The sequence below is a fragment of the Berghia stephanieae genome, chromosome 9, assembly GCF_034508935.2.
Source record: "Berghia stephanieae isolate SIO BIC M18660-M18661 chromosome 9, UCSD_Bste_1.3, whole genome shotgun sequence".
Lineage (NCBI taxonomy): Eukaryota > Metazoa > Mollusca > Gastropoda > Nudibranchia > Aeolidiidae > Berghia > Berghia stephanieae.
In genome coordinates, this window is record NC_088368.1 from 691,619 (window position 1) to 711,821 (window position 20,203).

Here is a 20,203-nt window from a genome sequence, read left to right on the forward strand (position 1 = left end):
TAATCATTTTAATGGCAAACTTTCTGCACTTGATAATTATATGCAAGACCATAATACTAAAGTCTACACAGGTTAATCGCATGTTCTGCCTAAGAAGTGCATTTCTTGAATCAGAACCTTTTTTAACCAAAGCTTTTGCTGAGGCTCTTACATCACAGATTTTTAAAATGGAACTACACAGTTTCAGTAATAATTATCAATTTTTTTCTTTTTTTTTTTTTCTTTCTCTTTCACAGGATGAGAATACAAGCATAGCTTTAATGGAGAAACATCATATCTATATTTTTTTAAAATGATTTCAGTGTGAATAACATGAATATGAATGAAATGACAATAAATATGATATAAATTTATAATCTGTTTTTAATTTATTTGGATTTCACAAGTTGTGTTATGGCACTCAGATACAGCATAACGGGTGAGACTGAGAACCAATCCTCACAATAGCACTAGAGGTCTTGTATATGCAAGATGTGATTTCCATTGATACAGTTTAAAGACTGTCCTGTTTTTATTCATTCTGGTGAACGCTGTAGGGTTGTTTTTTTGTTTCTTGTTTTAAAAAAGATTTTTTTCTTTCAATCTAAGTCTAAGACTTGATTGAATTCTGACTCAATGCAAATCAACTTTGTTCCAACTCCTCAACTTCAAATTACAATGAACTTGTGCGCCCTTCCTTCTCTGTTAACCTACAGGTTATTGGATATGTAACTTTAATACATATATGTACGTCTACCACAATGTTAAACTAGCAATTTATCTAAATATCTTGCAATCGTCTTTTGTAATAACTTTTCATTCTGGGTTACACATAAAAGTTAGCACTGCCGGGTTACAAAAGTACTTTGATGTTAAAAAGATCAGCATCCTGTCATCTTACTTATATATTGGCAGGTGTAAGACTTATTCATTTTGCAAGTCATCATCGTCACAGTTTCGCACCAACACCGAACCCACTCCACAGCATCTGGGGAGCAGACTCTTGGGTCATGGTCAGTGCAGCTGAGCGCATCCTGGCATTCTCTAAGGATGTCTGCTCTGGGCACCCACATGTACACAAGCTACTCTCAACCAGCCCCCACTTTTTCATGCTTACTTCCAGTTGTTCTCACAAGTTTTGCCTGTGCTCTGTTCAGTGTTACCAATTCATTCCTGGGGAGCTCAGTTCCGTAGGACAGTTCTTCTCTCAGATCTCCAACAGCTTCATTTGCATGATTGTTCCACTCTCTCAACGTGGAACGCCTGTATACAGCTGCATGGTCAGGGTTGATGCTTTCTTCCATCGTGAAGCTCTTTCTCGACTTCAGTCTACTTGTCATTGGGCTGTGCCTTGGGTGCCTTGGGTCCATTTTCTATTCATATTTCTGGGCTTTGGAATCAGTGGCTCTTTGAATGTATGGAGGTGCAATGCCAGCCAGCCGATGGAGGACTGGAACTGCAGTCGGTTTCAAGTTACTCTAATGATCCGGCAGGTGTTATTTTGACATGGCAGGATCTTACTCAGACTGGTGAGACCTATTCGGCTGATGAATAGCAGAGGGCTACTATGGTTGTCCTGACTGTTTTCGGATCTGCTCCCCATGGCGTGTAAGTTTTTGCCTCTTTTCTTAGGAAGTTGTTTCTTGTGGCCACCTTTGCTTTTGTTTTCTTTGTGTTCTGAGAAAAGGACATTGTGCGGTCTACGGTAACACCGAAGTACATGGGAAATGTGTTTTTATCCAATATGTTCCCATTCCAGATGTTCAGTTTCCTGTTTTCTTTAGGCTTGGCGGTTCTTTAAATGGAAAGCACACACTTGAGTTTTTCCTGGGTTGGCAAGTGAGTTCTTTAAATGTGGCCTCAGAGAGTGGCTCCAGGACATCCGTTAGTCTCTCCTCAATGGTCTTGAAATCAGAGGCCTGGGACACAAGACACAGATCATATAGAAACCCCCTGATGTTCTCAAAATGAGGTTGGTCGTTGGTATAAACGTTGAAAAGGATATGTGCAAGTACCGATCCTTGAGGGAGTCCGTTCTTTTGTGATCTGCTTTTCTTCCCATCCATTTCCACAAAAAAGTGACGGGTTGACATAAGGAATTTTATTATTGCAACTATTTTTGTGTTACGAGTTACCCTTGCAACCTTTAGGAGCAGTTTCCTATGATTTACTGTGTCATAGGCAGCTGCCAGGTCCACGAACACAGTTCATATAATTTGTTTGTTCTCGTAGAGATGACTGATCCTACCTCAATGGCGATAGGTCTGTATACTGATTTTGGAATGGGGTTGCCGACAGTTTTTGACATATCTGGAAGACACAAATGCAAGGTCTGGGTTGTAGCCTGTTCTCCAGCAAGCGCTTGGAAGGGATGCTTCATGCGTCATAGAAGAGTGTCAGATTATATTGGTCAGCCCATTCCTCAACAGTATCTCCATCTTTGTTGTTCTCATTGTATCCCCATTTGGTGCTGTTGCAGTTAAAGTCACCTATCACAATCATTGGTTTCTCACTAATGGTGGATGTAACTGGCCACTTGAATGGCGTTGGTGGAGGTTTGTTGACAGTAATATCACATTGAAGTGTCTGCTTTCAATTCTGAGAATTTCCACCTCACTTACTGTCATGTCCTGGTTATATGTCACTATTGTTTTGTCTTTGACTTTGACGTAGTTAACGCTACCGTGAATGTTGCTTTCATGTTGTTTGACTAAATGCATGCCAGGGATGTTTAGTGCCACGGTCTTGTGCGTCTCTTGTAGTTGTAGACAGTACAGAGTTGCGTCGCTGGATTACTACAACACACACAACACCAACATTTTGCAAGTATCTTTAACACTTTTTTAAATCATTAATAAACGGTGATACTGACAACAACAATAATAATTGTTATTGTTATTATTATTATATTGTTATTATTATTATTATTATTATTATTATTATTATTATTATTATTATTATTATTATTATTATTATTATTATTATTATTATTATTATTATTATTATTATTATTATTATTATTAGTAATAGTAGTAGTAGTAGTAGAGGTCTTGTAGTAGAAATAGTAATAGTATCCGTTGGACCAAGTACATGAATATGAATATTTATACAGCGCATTTCTACAGATAGCCGTGAGCAATGCGCTTCAAAATGTTTCATATTTATCCCCCCACTTCAACAAGCCGTGTGGAACCATATTTCTTTGTCATACAGCCTGTTAGGCGACCCTTGTGTACTTAAACTGTCACTACACTAACCGCCATTTCTGTAGCCAGATACTCATTCAATCGAGTGGGGTAATGTGTGTATAATTTTTCACGATTAGTCACCCATCCTATTACTGATCACACTTAGCATTGGCATTGCTCGACTTTTGTGACAAGACGAAAACCGTACCGCTAAGCCATACGGTCCATTAGTTCTAGATAGTATAAAAGTCTATAGTTTTGTGGTATCAGTGGTTATAATACAGTAGTGGTAGTGCAGTTATAGTTATAGTGTAGAAGTAGTAGTTGTCTTCTGTCAAAAGGGTCATCTGAGCGAAGAGATAGGAGATAGATTCAAATTTACTCTCTTCATTACATTGACCGTATGCTTTGACTTTGATCATTTGATACGCTGTAAAAAAAAAAAGTATGGTCCGCCTTAACCAAAGACAAGCAACCATCTTCGTTTCCCTGGACATAGATATGGTTTTGTTTACGGGAGGAGGGGGAACCATGATTATGGTTTTCCTATAAAATAAAAGAAGGGGTATTTTGGCGATAAAAAAATATGATCGTGGCCTCCCTAGCTATCTCAGACTCGGAGTAAACAGCTTGAATTTATTCGCGCCAACTTCAGTTTGCTGCCTTAGCAACATGTAAACAAAAAGTTGGTTGGATGCGCATGACATTACTAAAGGTCAATTGCAGCATAGTTCGGGTCATTTATAAAAAAATCTGGGTCACGTTTGATGTCAAATATCCGGTCACGTGATGTTGTTTATTTTATTGCACCAACTTTACTCTTCTATAGAGCAGTAAAGTTAGGTGCCCCAAACGTAAACAAAGGTCGAGAAGCACGTGGCAAACCACATGTTCCTGTCTTGACAGCTCACGTTCCAATGTAAATAATAGAAAAAAATAACCTTTAAAATTTGGCTGTTAGGTGGCAAAAGAAACACATATTCATAAATACTCGATCATGCATCAAATAATGTCTAGATATGGATATTTTATGGAACAAAAGGTAAAATTTTCTAAAATTTATCAAAAGTTACAGTCTATCTATTTTTAGACCAGAGCAAATTATTGCGCTGGTGTGAACAAAACGAGAATTATTCGGAGCCTGATTTTCATAATAATTTAGCCTTATATTATTATTTCTGCAACTGTTAGATTTTATGTAAACATATTTTCAATACTGAAAGTGTATTGCCTACAACTCAAACTACAAAATTGGGAGACCTATATTGTGCGTAAATTATTCCGGTCCCTAACGGAAATCACTAGCAACTTGTTATTGTTTACGTTTGGGGCAGCAAACTTTACTGTTCTATAAACTTTGAGTACTCATACTCGGTATTTTTAGTATCGGATAAATATCTACGAAAACTGCCGAAAATCGCCAAAATGATGTCGTTATTCGGAGGTTTTATCAAAAAGTGCGTCGTTATTTGAAGTTGTTTTTTTTTTTACTGATCTTAAATAGAAAAAAAATCGGGACCCGGGGTCAATGTCGTTATCAGGAGGTTGTCACTATTCGGAGGTGTCGTAATCGGGAGGTTCCACTGTAAGTGCATTGGTGGTATGCTCTTGGAATCTACATCTGATCCCTATTTGTTCCCAGTTCCCCTTTGTCTTACTTTCTCTTGGCTGCTTTAATTGTAATTCTAGAACTTTTTACTATCCCATTTTCTTCCTTTTTACTGGCGCTGATATAACCTAAATGTGTTGCAAGCGCCGTAAAACAATTAAAAACAAAAACATAAGAATTGTCAAAAACTGTAATATGTTGATTGATGCCAATATTGATTGTCAAAAACTGTAATATGTTGATTGATGCCAATATTGATTGTCAAAAACTGTAATATGTTGATTGATGCCAATATTGATTGTCAAAAACTGTAATATTTTGATTGATGTCAATATGAATTGTCAAAAACTGTAATATGTTGATTGATGTCAGTCAGAATTGTCAAAAACTGTAATATGTTGATTGATGTCAATATGAAATAAAATTCCGAAGTCCCATGTTTGAGAGTTTCTCCCAAGATTGGGTTCATTTACATCGATCGATATTTGAAGGACGAGTTCGCTGGCCAACTTTTTAAATACATGAATTATTCCTGAGTACGGCAGCTTATCATCTGTTTTATCCCGATATGATACTGTGTTGGACCGACTGGTGACACATTTGTAGACGTTGTGCTCGTGCCAGGGACTGGCGTGGATGATACATCTCCAATGACGTCATCGGTCCGACTGGTCACACATTCATAGACGTGGTGCCCGTGCCAGGGACTGGCGTGGATGATACATCTCCATTGACGTCATCGGTCCGACTGGTCACACATTCATAGATGTGGTGCCTGTGCCAGGGACTGGCGTGGATGATACATCTCCAATGACGTCATCGGTCCGACTGGTCACACATAGACGTTATGCCCGTGCCAAGGACTGGCGTGGATGATACATCTCCAATGACGTCATCGGTCCGACTGGTCACACATAGACGTTATGCCCGTGCCAGGGACTGGCGTGGATGATACATCTCCAATGACGTCATCGGTCCGACTGGTCACACATAGACGTTATGCCCGTGCCAAGGACTGGCGTGGATGATACATCTCAAATGACGTCATCGGTCCAACTGGTCACACATAGACGTTATGCCCGTGCCAGGGACTGGCGTGGATGATACATCTCCAATGACGTCATCGGTCCGACTGGTCACACATAGACGTTATGCCCGTGCCAGGGACTGGCGTGGATGATACATCTCCAATGACGTCATCGGTCCGACTGGTCACACATAGGCGTTATGCCCGTGCCAGGGACTGGCGTGGATGATACATCTCAAATGATGTCATCGGTCCGACTGGTCACACATAGACGTTATGCCCGTGCCAGGGACTGGCGTGGATGATACATCTCCAATGACGTCATCGGTCCGACTGGTCACACATCGACGTTATGCCCGTGCCAGGGACTGGCGTGGATCACAGACTAGACCTAATCTGTGGCGTGGTGATACATCTCCGATGACGTCATCGGTCCGACTGGTCACACATAGACGTTATGCCCGTGCCAGGGACTGGTGTGGATCACAGACTAGACCTAATCTGTGGCGTGGTGATACATCTCCGATGACGTCATCGGTCCGACTGGTCACACATAGACGTTATGCCCGTGCCAGGGACTGGCGTGGATCACAGACTAGACCTAATCTGTGGCGTGGTGATACATCTCCGATGACGTCATCGGTCCGATAAGTCTCACATGGACGTTGTTCCCGAGCGAGGGACTGGCGTGGAGAATACATCTCTTATGACGTCATTGGCGTGGCGTGGCGTGAGTCATCCGTGAGAGATTCATTGTTGATATGGATGGATGTCTACGTGTTTATCTGCCCTTGTATCCAAGGGATGAATGACGTCACTCGAGAAAACACGTTTGGGAAATTGTGGGCTGAGCAGTTGGAAATAAGCCAGGACATCACCCCTGTCACGTGATAGCGACCTTCACGCTCACACATTAGGGGTCCACCGGAGTCGCCCTGGAACCAAATAATAGATGATGATGAAATATGATGATGACGATGATAATAGTGATGATGATGATGGTGATGATATTGATGATGATGATGATGATGATGATGATGATGATGATGATAATATTGATGATGATGATGATGATGATAATATTGATGATGATGATGATGATAATATTGAATATGATATTGATGATGATGATGATGATGATGATGATGATGATGATGGTGATGATGACGGTATTGTCATGGTTATGCTCTATAGAAATGCTATTTATTTATTATTTTAAACCAAGTTTTAGATTAGAATACAAATCATACAGACATCCACCAGGCCATGCGTCAGGAATACACACAAAAACACGCACACACATAGATACACACATAGAACAATACTCGCATACACAAACACACAAACACACGCACACATATAGTACAATACTCGCATACACAAACACACACACACATAAACACACGCACACACATAGTACAAATACACGCATACACAAACACACACACATAGTACAAATACACGCATACACAAACACACATATACACACACACAAACACACGCACACACATAGATACACACATAGTACAAATACACGCATACACATACACACACACATAAGAACACGCACACAGATAGATACACACATAGTACAAATACACGCAAACACACACACACGCCTACATATATAAACACATAGTACAAATACACGCATACACACACACGCACATATATACAGACATAGTACAAATACACGCATACACACACACACACACACACACACACGCCCACATATATAAATAAACACATAGTACAAATACTCGCATACACACAGACGCACATATATACACACATAATACACACAAACACACACACACACACACACACTTACGTAACAAGCTCCTGTTTGACCATAACCCCCACACAACTGAGAGTCCAGTACATCGATGTCCACTCTTGACCACATAGCCTGACATTGAGACAGCCCCACTATCTCGATAGGGACCTCTCTCATAGTGTTCGTCACCTTTAGTTTGTCTGGGAAGAGGGTAAGGCAAATCAATGACAATATGGTGACCATAGAATTTTATCATCATCATCATCATCATCATCATCATCATCATCATCATCATCATCATCATCATCATCAACGTCATCATCATCATCATCATCATCGTCATCATCATCATCATCATCATCATCATCATCATCATCATCATCATATCATTATCATAATCATCATCACCACCACCACCACAATCAACTTCATATATATGCTGACAGCATCACATGGAAAATCATCTCCAGAGCACAGTCATACTCCCCATCTTCTAAGATTTGCAACCTCTGCTTAGAAGAAAAATTCTTCATCATCACAAAACCCAACATTCAACAGAAGAAACGAACTGACATCCTCACGCAGACATAGAAACAAACACCTTTTATGTAATTACGAACCTCCATAAACACGAATCTAGAAAAATACGAAAAACACAACAATCTACTTTCACTTCCACTTCCTGATGAGAGCTTACGCTTGAAACAATGCTGTAGAAGTTAAATAATCATAATTATACTTGAAATGTTTATAAATAGCTCCTTTTATCAAAAAGTTGAGCACTATTATCTCATGGTTTTTGTTTTTATAATTCATATATCAAAACAACAATTTGAAAATCACGTATGACAGAAACAAAAAAAAGGTGGACTTCCTCGACGTCACATTCGACATAAAATCCAATTCATTCCAACCGTTCAGAAAACCAAATAACATCATTAGCTACATTAATAAAAACAGCAACCACCCCCGTTCCGTCATTGAAAACATACCAAAAAACATAGCATAGCACTGATGGTGAGCAAACTTTCGGAAAACAGAGAGATATTCAACGTCGCAGCCACCCCCTACAAAGAAGCACTCACAAAAAGCGGATACAACACACCATTTGAATACACAGACGCCCCCCCCCCCCCCTCTCATATAAACCTCAACACACAAGTGAAGAACGCAAAAAAAAGAAAACAACATATTACTCGGTTCAACCCACCTTTCGACAAAAACGTCAGCACAAACATTGGACAGCAGTTCCTGAAGTTAATTGATACCCACTTTCCAAAAAAACACAAGCTATATAGAGTTATTAACAGGAACATCATAAAAATAAGCTACTCGTGTATGCGCGTGGCCCATCGTAAGGTTATGGCCTGATACTGACCAAAAAATGACGTCAAAATGCCAGTCTTTTGCCACAAAAGAAAACAAATCGTGAGTTGTATTCAATAGTTCAACCAATGAAATAACTTGTTTCCATGAGCTCTACTAACGACAACTCACTAAGCGGTGCAAAAACCAAATAATGACGTCAAACTGCCAGTCCTTTTGGATTTCAGTATCAGGCATAACGATGGCTATGGTATGCGCAACATAGAACAAATAATTTCAAGCCACAACAAAAAATATATTAATAAACCACCGACAACAGCAAAACCCACCCACCAGAAAATGCAACTGCAGAAATAAGGAACATTGCCCGCTAAACAAACACTGTTTAGAATCAAGTTTAATTTACCAAGCCACAGTCACCGAAACTAAAACAAACAAGCAGGAAAAATATGTAGGACTAACGGAAAATGATTTCAAAACAAGCAACCTTCACACCTCAACCTTTAGAAACACTAACAAAAAAAAATCCACAAAACTCAGCGAACATATTTGGAACTTAAAAGACAACAAACTAGACCACAGCATTTCATGAAAAATTATAACTAAAGCAACAGGATACACACCATCATCAAAACAATGTAGCTTATGCCTGGAAGAGAAATATACTATAATCAAACACTCTCATGAAGCCATACTCAACACGAAAAATGAGATGTACAATAGCTGTTCACATAGACGAAAACACTTACTAATCAACTACAAACCTACGGAACCACTTTAACAAGCAACAACACACAACAAACCAAACTCATGTAACACACAGTCCTGACGATGGCTGAAAAGGCCTGAAACATCGATGTAGACTGACTCCAACATAGTGATAAATATTAAAACAATAATTCGCTCCATTGCTACATGTTTAGCACTATTCGTACCATATTTGTATCCAACACGATTATATATATATATATGAGTGTCTCTCTCTCTCTCTCTCTCTCTCTCTCTCTCTCTATCTTATATTTATATTATATATATATATAATATATATATATATATATATATATATATATATATATATATATATAGAAAGAGAGAGATGTTCAATTACCTCGTGACTCTCCCCATCCACTGATCCAACACTGATCCCCACCTTCCTCTTCCACCCCCTGTTGCTGGCGAGGCAGACACGCTGTCTTGAGAGTCCCCGTTCTAAGGTCCACTGGGCTGTCCATTTTTAATAAAGCCACGTCATTTGGGAAGTTACTTGCCCTTCGATAGTCAGGGTGCTGAACAAATATTAGAATGTAAAACAAACAACGTGAGATTTTATATAGCGGGATATCCACTAAACGTGCTCAAAGCGCTTTACAATGAATTTCAGACCTACAGCAACATTCGACTTGTCGGACGAAACCAGACATCTGTAACTGTAAGGCGATATTACAATGCTTTCCGACAGAGACAACGCTGTTAACGGCCAAGTACTCATTTTACACCAGAGTACTGTGAGCGATTGTGAGTAAAGAGCCTTTTCCAAGGACTCAACGATGCACCACTCAGAGCAGGACTCGAACCCGACCTTCCGACCAGAAGGCGAGTGTCATACCACTGGATCACATGACAGCACGATCATTGTCTGTTGGTCATCGTGGTTATCGCCACAAACGTCATGATGTTCAATATTCTGCCATGGAGAAATCGTGTACGGATACTTACACTTACAATTCTGGTTATTGACCTGTACTTCTCTTGACCGGATTCAATGTCAAGGTCGTCATCTACCAGCACTATCCGCCAATTGTGTTTGTTCCCATAAAATTCACTGAGGAAAAAATAACAGATTTTAAAAACTAGGATTCACTCTTGTATAGAAATGACATGGCATAAAAATGAATGAAAATGAAAATGAAAATCCATTTCAAACAGTATTCTGTCGGTATTATAATATCTGTCTAATAATCAAGTCAAAAGTCAATAAGATAAGATAAAACAACACCGAAATGCCTCTTGTGTTCGTTCGTCTTCACTTCTTTTTCAAAAATTCAAAAGCCACTAATCAACAACATTGCAATTCAAACAGTTCAGAATAAAGGGAAGTAATACAATAAATTCTTCATTCATCTATATTTTCAACCGGTATCAACTTGATGATGGCAATTTAAAACAATCGATATAAATTAACAGTTAGGAGTTTGGCATTTGCTTTACAATATGCCAAAAATGTCAGTTGTCGAATTCTCATCATTAACCAAATATTGTTGCTTGAAGATCAAAAATATTAAATAACAAAAACTAATTGGAATCGAAGCTTCGGTTTATTTTAAGGTAAATGATGTGGACGTTGCGGGTTTACCCTTTGTCAACAAAACACGACAAAAGATGTGGGTGTTTCGAATTTAAACCTTTGTCAACAAAACACGACGAATGATACTTTTATTCATCGTGTTTTGTTGCAAAGGGGGAAACCCGAAACGAACTCCATCTGTATTTGTGATTAAAAAAAAGAAGTTTCTGTTTGTTTGTTTGAATTTAAGGGTTTTACGGCACCTGCAACACATTAAGGCCATATCAGCGCCAGTAAAAAGGAGGAAAATGGAATAGTAAAAAGTTCTAGAATTACAATTCAAGCACCCAAGAAAAGGTAAGACAAAGGGGAATTGGTTCAAATAAGAAACAGGTGTAGATTCCAAGATCACACTATCAAAGTACTTAGTTTGAGATCACTAAAAGTCTCATCCAGACACAAGCACAGGTCCCAACTAAGAAGAACACACTCAAATGTTTACAAATCATATATATAATACATAATACAGTGCATAAAAAACATGATTTACAAGGGAAAAAATATCATCTCCTAGAACTAACAATATTTGACTGTTACCCTCCCAGCCAGGGTAAAACCAAGTAATCTCAATCCAAGACAAAGACAGAAAGTATATTGGAAAACAGGCATAGGGGGATAGAAGACACAGTATGTACCTCCCTGCCCACTATGGGAGGTCAGGAACCCCACCCAGACATGGGATAGAAGACAAAGTATGTACCTCCCTGCCCACTATGGGAGGTCAGGAACCCCACCCAGACATGGGATAGAAGACAAAGTATGTACCTCCCTGCCCACTATGGGAGGTCAGGAACCTCACCCAGACATAGGGGGATTGAAGACACAGTATGTACATCCCTGCCCACCATGGGAGGTCAGGAACCCCACCCAGAAAGAAGTTTCTATTCCATGTTATAATTGTCATTGATTTCATCCAGTTTCAAGCACCAACTGTTGATATCGAGATGAGTCATCGACGTGACATTATTTGCGCTGCCATTGTAAGAAACCAAATTTAAAAGTAATAAACAAAAATGAATAGAACATATTTAAAAAACGAACAAAATACCAAACACGGAAGAGTTTGGGCTCAAAACCCTTTTTCAGCGAATAACAACAAGAAGAAGAAAACCCCCAGAAAACACAAATACATTGACATGAAAACCGGATAGATTGCAGAGAAAACTATTTGGCCACCGCCATGACCGACTATAGTTACGTAATGGCCACCGTCCATCTGGGGTTTTCCTAATCTATTCGTGTGTTCATTAGTTTTTTGTTTGTTTTATTTTTAGTTGGCTACAGAAGGGTTTTGAGCACACAACGTTCCGTGTTTTTTGGTGATTTGTACTTTTTTAAAAAAGCTGTTTTATTCATTGTTTGTTTTTGACTTTTTACCACAAGTTGTAGCCGCTTTGTATTTGTATGACTTTGACTTTTTACAGTCCACAAGTTGTCGCCGCTTTGTATTTGTATGACTTTGACTTTTTACAGTCCACAAGTTGTGCCGCTTTGTATTTGTATGACTTTGACTTTTTACAGTCCACAAGTTGTCGCCGCTTTGTATTTGTATGACTTTGACTTTTTACAGTCCACAAGTTGTCGCCGCTTTGTATTTGTATGACTTTGACTTTTTACAGTCCACAAGTTGTCGCCGCTTTGTATTTGTATGACTTTGACTTTTTACAGTCCACAAGTTGTCGCCGCTTTGTATTTGTATGACTTTGACTTTTTACAGTCCACAAGTTGTCGCCGCTTTGTATTTGTATGACTTTGACTTTTTACAGTCCACAAGTTGTCGCCGCTTTGTATTTGTATGACTTTGACTTTTTACAGTCCACAAGTTGTCGCCGCTTTGTATTTGTATGACTTTGACTTTTTACAGTCCACAAGTTGTCGCCGCTTTGTATTTGTATGACTTTGACTTTTTACAGTCCACAAGTTGTCGCCGCTTTGTATTTGTATGACTTTGACTTTTTACAGTCCACAAGTTGTCGCCGCTTTGTATTTGTATGACTTTGACTTTTTACAGTCCACAAGTTGTCGCCGCTTTGTATTTGTATGACTTTGACTTTTTACAGTCCACAAGTTGTCGCCGCTTTGTATTTGTATGACTTTGACTTTTTACAGTCCACAAGTTGTCGCCGCTTTGTATTTGTATGACTTTGACTTTTTACAGTCCACAAGTTGTAGCCGCTTTGTATTTGTATGACTTTGACTTTTTACAGTCCACAAGTTGTAGCCGCTTTGTATTTGTATGACTTTGACTTTTTACAGTCCACAAGTTGTAGCCGCTTTGTATTTGTATGACTTGACTTTTACAGTCCACAAGTTGTAGCCGCTTTGTATTTGTAGACTTTGACTTTTTACAGTCCACAAGTTGTCGCCGCTTTGTATTTGTATGACTTTGACTTTTTACAGTCCACAAGTTGTAGCCGCTTTGTATTTGTATGACTTTGACTTTTTACAGTCCACAAGTTGTAGCCGCTTTGTATTTGTATGACTTTGACTTAAGACAAGAAAGAAGTAATTGATTGTCTTGTCACCACAACTGTCTTTTTAGATAAGATAAGATATGAGATACTTTATATGGAAATTCTATTAGGGTATCCCATGTATGTGTAACAAGACATTTCCACAGTATGGGTCAGGCATTCATTCATTCAAAACACATGAAATACATTGGATGTGTAACAAGACATTTCCACGGTCTGGGTCAGGCATTCATTCATTCAAAACACATGAAATACATTGGATGTGTAACAAGACATTTCCACAGTCTGGGTCAGGCATTCATTCATTCAAAACACATGAAATACAGTGAATGTGTAACAAGACATTTCCACAGTCTGGGTCAGGCATTCATTCGTTCAAAACACATGAAATACAGTGGATGTGTAACAAGACATTTCCACAGTCTGGGTCAGGCATTCATTCATTCAAAAGACATGAAATACAGTGGATGTGTAACAAGACATTTCCACAGTCCGAGTAAGGCATTCATTCATTCAAAAGACATGAAATACAGTGAATGTGTAACAAGACATTTCCACAGTCCGAGTAAGGCATTCATTCATTCAAAAGACATGAAATACAGTGAATGTGTAACAAGACATTTCCACAGTCTGGGTCAGGCCTTCATTCATTCAAAAGACATGAAATACAGTGAATGTGTAACAAGACATTTCCACAGTCTGGGTCAGGCATTCATTCATTCAAAACACATGAAATACAGTGGATGTGTAACAAGACATTTCCACAGTCTGGGTCAGGCATTCATTCATTCATTCAAAACACATGAAATACAGTGAATGTGTAACAAGACATTTCCACAGTCTGGGTCAGGCATTCATTCATTCATTCAAAACACATGAAATACAGTGGATGTGTAACAAGACATTTCCACAGTCTGGGTCAGGCATTCATTCATTCAAAACACATGAAATACAGTGAATGTGTAACAAGACATTTCCACAGTCTGGGTCAGGCATTCATTCATTCATTCAAAACACATGAAATACAGTGGGTGTGTAACAAAACATTTACACAGTCTGGGTCAGGCATTCATTCATTCAAAAGACATGAAATACAGTCCTGAACAATGAGTATTCTAATATGATAGAGTTGTAAATAAATACTTTTTTAAAAGTATAGATTAACTATTTCAAAAATCTAACTTGTATATACTTTGTTATTATTGCTAATTAAATCTAGAATTGAAGTGGGTAAATAGATCTTTAGAAAATCTAAGGGAGTCAAAATATCATTTAGTTTGCCGGTCAGGAATGGACAGCTGTAACTTTTAGATTCAGTATCCATAGTGGGCATTTGTGTCTTTTATTCCCTATATTTGTTTTCCAACTTGCTTTCTGTCTTTGTCTTGGAATGAGATTACTTGGTTTGTCCTGGCCCTGGCTGGGAGGGAAACAGTCAAATGTATAGTTAGTTTTGGGAATGATATTTTTTTCCTTGTAAATCATCTCTCTGTTATGCACTGTATTATTTTTGTTTTTATTAAATATGAATCGTAAACAATTGAGTGTGTTCCTCTTGGCGGGAAGCTGTGCTTGTGTCTGGGTGAGACATTTAGATGATCTCAAACTAAGTACACCTACAATGATGGTGTGCTCTTGGAATCTACATCTGTTTCCTATTTGAACAGACTCCCCTTTGACTCACTTGTTCTTGGGTGCTTTAATTGTAATTCTATAACATTTTACTATCCCAATTTTCTTTCTTTTTACTGGCGCTGAAATGACCTAAATGTGTTACATGCGCCGTAAAACCCTTAAAATTAAAAACAGAAACAAGCATTAGATTCAGTTTTTTTAAATGGAAAAAAAAATACGTCTTTTAACTTTGTAATTGTAGAGTTGGACTCACTCACCCTTCCACGCAATGAGCTGCCGTGAGAATCCATCTCGGGTGAACCAGCACGCCTCCACATCGATGCCACGGGGTCAAGGACGGTATGATTTGCAATGACACTTGCCAAGGCCATCGGCCAGGTCGTGACCTTTGACCTCCTACGATGAAAGGTACGGCAGCAACCCCACAGTCCTCTGTACCGAAACAAGTAGTGAGGGTAATGGTGGTTGTGGTAGTTGTAGTGGTTGTGGTAGTAGTGTAGTTGGGGGTGGTGAGTAATGGTGTTGATGTTGTTAATTGTGTTGATGGAGGTGGTAATTAAGGTGATCATAATTACGGTGATCACCTTAATTACCACCATTGATGATGATGATGATGATGATGAATTACGGTGACATTGAAGCTCCTGCTGCTGCTGCTGCTGCTGATGATGATGATGATATTTATGATGCTGATGATGATACTGATGAATATGATGATGGTGATGATATAATGGTGATGACGATGACGACGATTATGATGATGATGATGATGATGATGATGATGATGATGATGATGATGATGATGATGATGATATTTATGGTGCTGATGATGATACTGATGAATATGATGATGGTGATGATAATAATGTTGATGACGATGACGACGACTATGATGATGATGATATTGATGGTGCTGATGATGATACTGATGAATATGATGATGGTGATGATAATAATGGTGACGACAACGACGACGATGAAGATGATGATGACGATAATGATGATGATGAAAGCATACCTTGCCACATCTCCAGTGGCCCGGATGTAGAAATCGTCCTCTCTGATTGGGATCCTTCGGTCCAGGTGTGCTCTCAGCCGTCATCGTCATCTTCGTCATCATTGTCGTCGCCATAGTCATCGCTGTGGCCACTCTGTCCTGATAGTGGGGAGTCACATTCCCTCGTCCACGTCTGTCTTCACGAACCGTGTCGTGTTTCAAAGACTGGCGATGCAGCTTCACGATTCGATTTTGTTTCAAGTTTTCACGATATTTCATAAACAATTTACCCCGTCTTAACAAGGTCAGTTTGAAGTCAATGGCAGACACCGGGTTTTTGACTTGGTTTCCAGCGTCATCTCGCGTCAGCGTTTTGCTGACATTGAATTCTCGTTGGATTTTGGTTCCAGTGGTAAAAAGCCTCGAGGTTTTTACATAATTTTCTAAGAAAGACTTTCGACCCTCCCTAATTTTGTTATTGTTTAGTAGAAATGCTGAATGTTTATCACGTCTTGTCAAATTTGTTCTCATATTCCAAATATATCGAAATCCGCTATGACGTCGTTGGTCATTGTGTCTCTGGTTATCACGTTTTTGATTATGTTGTTTTTGATTATGCCGTATCGGTGGTTTATCATGTCTTGGTCTTTGCCTCCCACCTCTTGGAATTTTACGTCTTTGATTACCACGCCTTAAGTAATCACGTGTTTGACTCTTACTTTTGTGGTTGCCACATATTTGGCTACCACGTATGTGATTAAGGTGTCTTTGACTATCACGTATATGATTATCACGTCCTTGGTCGTCACGTATGTGATTATCACGTCTTTGGCTCTCACGCACATGATACTCACGAATCTGGCTATCACGTATGTGGTTAACTCGGCTTTGACTCTCACGTATATGATTATGGCGTCTTCGGCTATCACGTATATGGCTACGATATCTTTGTTTACTTTGTGTCTGACTATAACGTCTGTGACTACCACGTATATCATTATCCTCTCTCTGTTTACCATATCGTTGGTTGTCACGTCTTTGGTTCTCACGTCTTTTACCGTGTCTCCAACGGCTATTCGTTTTACGGCCTTTTCTGTGGCCTTTCCACGAGATATTCTTGATCCTGTGGTAAATTTTACCTTTTTGTCTGCCATGTAAATGAGAATAGTGATTCACGTGTCCTTGACCGTAGGGGAAAACAGGAAGCGCCATTTCATGGAATGAACGACCCCTGGTCGAGTCTTGATCAATGTATGCTTTGTTCGGGATCTGGTGCCTTCCTGTATGCTGGGGTGACATTACCAGATGTTGGTATTTGTATTTGAAATATCGGTGAGAAGGATAGAAGTGTGGTTGCTGTCGATGTGGCGGGTTTTTTTGATGATAACGACGACGATGACGATGACGATTATGACGGTAATGACGACAATGATGTCGATGGTGAAAAGGACAATGAGAATATTGTCTTTGATTGATTATTTTCTTATCTTGGTTCATTCTTTGATGGTAGCTGTCACGTTGACGGCCATGTTTCTTTTGAAAGTTTTGTTGATGTTGTAGAATATGTTGTTGTTGTTGTTTTTGTTTCTTTGATGTGTGATGGATTTTGTTGATGTTGTAGCCGAAATGTTTTTGCTTTTGTTGAAGTTGAAAATTTGGTTTTCTAAGGTTATAAAATGGCCAGTGTGGGATTTGAAGATAAAATCTTTTTCCAAAATCCAACTTGTGATTGGTTTGGATTTCATCTTCCTGTAAATGTCGCCTGCGTCTTTGTCTTTGTCTTTGAGAGTGTCTTGTCCAAGGATATACGTCGTATATGGTGGTTGGGGTTGGTGGATATCCTGCGCTGCCTAACGAGTGATCACGTGATCTCAAAACGACTTGATATTTAGATGTTCCTAAAGAATGAGATCTGAAATTTGTTGTCAGAGACGTATTTTGTGATGATCTACTCAAGGCTATTTTTTTCTGCTGTTTCTTGAATTCGCTCCTTTTGCTAATAAATATTTGCATGCCCCGTGCATTTTGATTTAGTTTAAGAAAGTTTTGGTTGAAACTCAGGGAGAGGTGGATGATCGGGTAATGTGGGTAATTTTTATCGTGATTATTGTATGTGTTAAATTTACTATGGTGTGCTTGTCTGCCGTGAACGTGTTTGGGTGTCACTTTATGCTTGACGTGGTTGTTTGAGTAAAGCTGATTGGACGGGCTAGGGTAAACGGTTGTTTTACGGATATGGCGTTGTGTCACGTTTTTGATAATATATTGATGAAAACGTGACCTCAAGTAGTCTTTGAAATGGTGATGTATAGATGACGCGTAACTGTGAATGGTTGAAGTCACTTGATCTGTTGTGGTGGATATCACGTGGTTTCCGTGGTGACGAATATTTGAATCTATATGGTCTATAGGATAGTAAATAAAGAGTGTACCGGGTTTTAAAATACTTTGTATGACGTGGTGACCAGATTGGCTATTTAGTAGCCTAGGGTAGTTTAGGGTGTCTAGAATAATGGACGTAAAGTTCTGAGGTGGACTTGATCCCTGTCGCTTCCTCTGATCACGTGACACAAGTAACTCATTAGAGACATTATTATCAGTTTTTCTGTTTACACAGACGATATCATAGACGGAGTACTGGCGTGTTATTGATTTGTTTGCAGGCGATATGACTGAAGCCATACAGGTGTGGCAAATGTGTTGTGATTTCAGAAACTTCGCGGGAATTTGAAAATGATGGACGTTTGTAGTTTGAGTGTTTGTATTTGCGTTATTGACACATCGAGATATGAGACACTGAGTTTCACCAGACCAAACGTTGATATATAACAATAAGGGAAATGGGAAAACTTCAAAAGTATGATTCGCTTTAGAGTTTTGTTGTAGGCGAAGGTTTGCAGCCGCAACGTATTTATAAACTGATCAAACCTGGTGGCGTTTCCTATTTGTAAAGAGACTGCTTTGATGAGATTGATGATTTGCCTTATTGGTTGTTGTGTCGTGGTCGACATTGGATTGAAATCGGAAAGATATTTGACAATTTGGGTTGTGGACAAGTACGAGTGGAAACCTCCGGTATGTTAGATTCTTATCAGAACTTTGATGGACATTGATATTGTGTTTTAACCATTCGTTATACACGGAAGTCTTCACATAATCCATGTCCACATCTTTTTTGTTCTCTAGTTCAGTTTTCCTGTTTAAATTTTCTATTCTCAAAGATTCATCTTCCCTCTCTTTGTCACCAGGTTGGAATTGATGATGGACCACGGGCTGAGTTTTGGTTAAATATTCAATGCATGGAATGATTAGGAGAGAATAAGTTTGTGACGTGATGCCATGACGTAGACATGGAGGGACATGAAAAGGATGTGTCTGTGACGTCACACTATAATGTACATGGGATTTGGTAGAAAGAGAGTGTGATCGTGACGTCAAATTAGAGCGTGGATATGGAGTGGCATAGGGTGACACACTGTGACGTATATTCGGAGTGACAGGACGTGGATAAAGTTGTGACGTTGTCTTATGACGTAGATGGTTCGATTTGGAAATAGGATGGATATGGTCACGTGATGATGATATAAAAGGATACGGATATTGACTTTCCCAAGGCGTCATGGCAATGGGAAGATGTTTGAGATCTGAGGACAAAGTTAGGCCCATCGATAAAGACACGAGTAAAATCACCAAACGACATAGCCGGAAGTTCTGGAATTCTACAAAAGGTTGTGAGACGAATGTATTGGAGCATGCGCTCTGACGGTTACCTCCCTTGACCATTTGACGTTTTATCTACGACAATTTCTCTATTTCTTACTTCCGGTAGGTGGTTGGGTCAAGAGAT

The 20,203-nt window shown here is 39.2% G+C and overlaps 1 protein-coding gene across 1 annotated transcript; it reads right to left on the minus strand.

Annotated features, from left to right (window-relative positions):
• Positions 1-6,452: 6,452 nt before the first annotated feature.
• On the minus strand, positions 6,453-16,887 carry LOC144980218 (elastase-1-like). Its single transcript, XM_078927801.1, has 6 exons — positions 16,383-16,887; positions 15,617-15,791; positions 10,623-10,728; positions 10,015-10,192; positions 7,635-7,780; positions 6,453-6,738 (listed from the first exon to the last, which is right to left on the minus strand). The coding sequence occupies exons 1-6, from the start codon at positions 16,885-16,887 to the stop codon at positions 6,577-6,579; spliced, it is 1,272 nt and encodes a 423-aa protein (XP_078783927.1). The 3' UTR covers positions 6,453-6,576.
• Between the last annotated feature and the right edge of the window lie 3,316 nt (positions 16,888-20,203).

Excerpts from the sequence above, each read along its gene's own strand:
- LOC144980218 (XM_078927801.1), bottom strand. The coding sequence starts at position 16,887 with ATGAGAACAAATTTGACAAGACGTGATAAACATTCAGCATTTCTACTA. Across the intron at positions 7,781-10,014 it reads TGGATGGGGAGAGTCACGAG|ACAAACTAAAGGTGACGAAC; the intron begins GTAATTGAACAT and ends CCCTCTTCCCAG. Across the intron at positions 6,739-7,634 it reads GTCAAACAGGAGCTTGTTAC|GGCGACTCCGGTGGACCCCT; the intron begins GTAAGTGTGTGT and ends ATTTGGTTCCAG.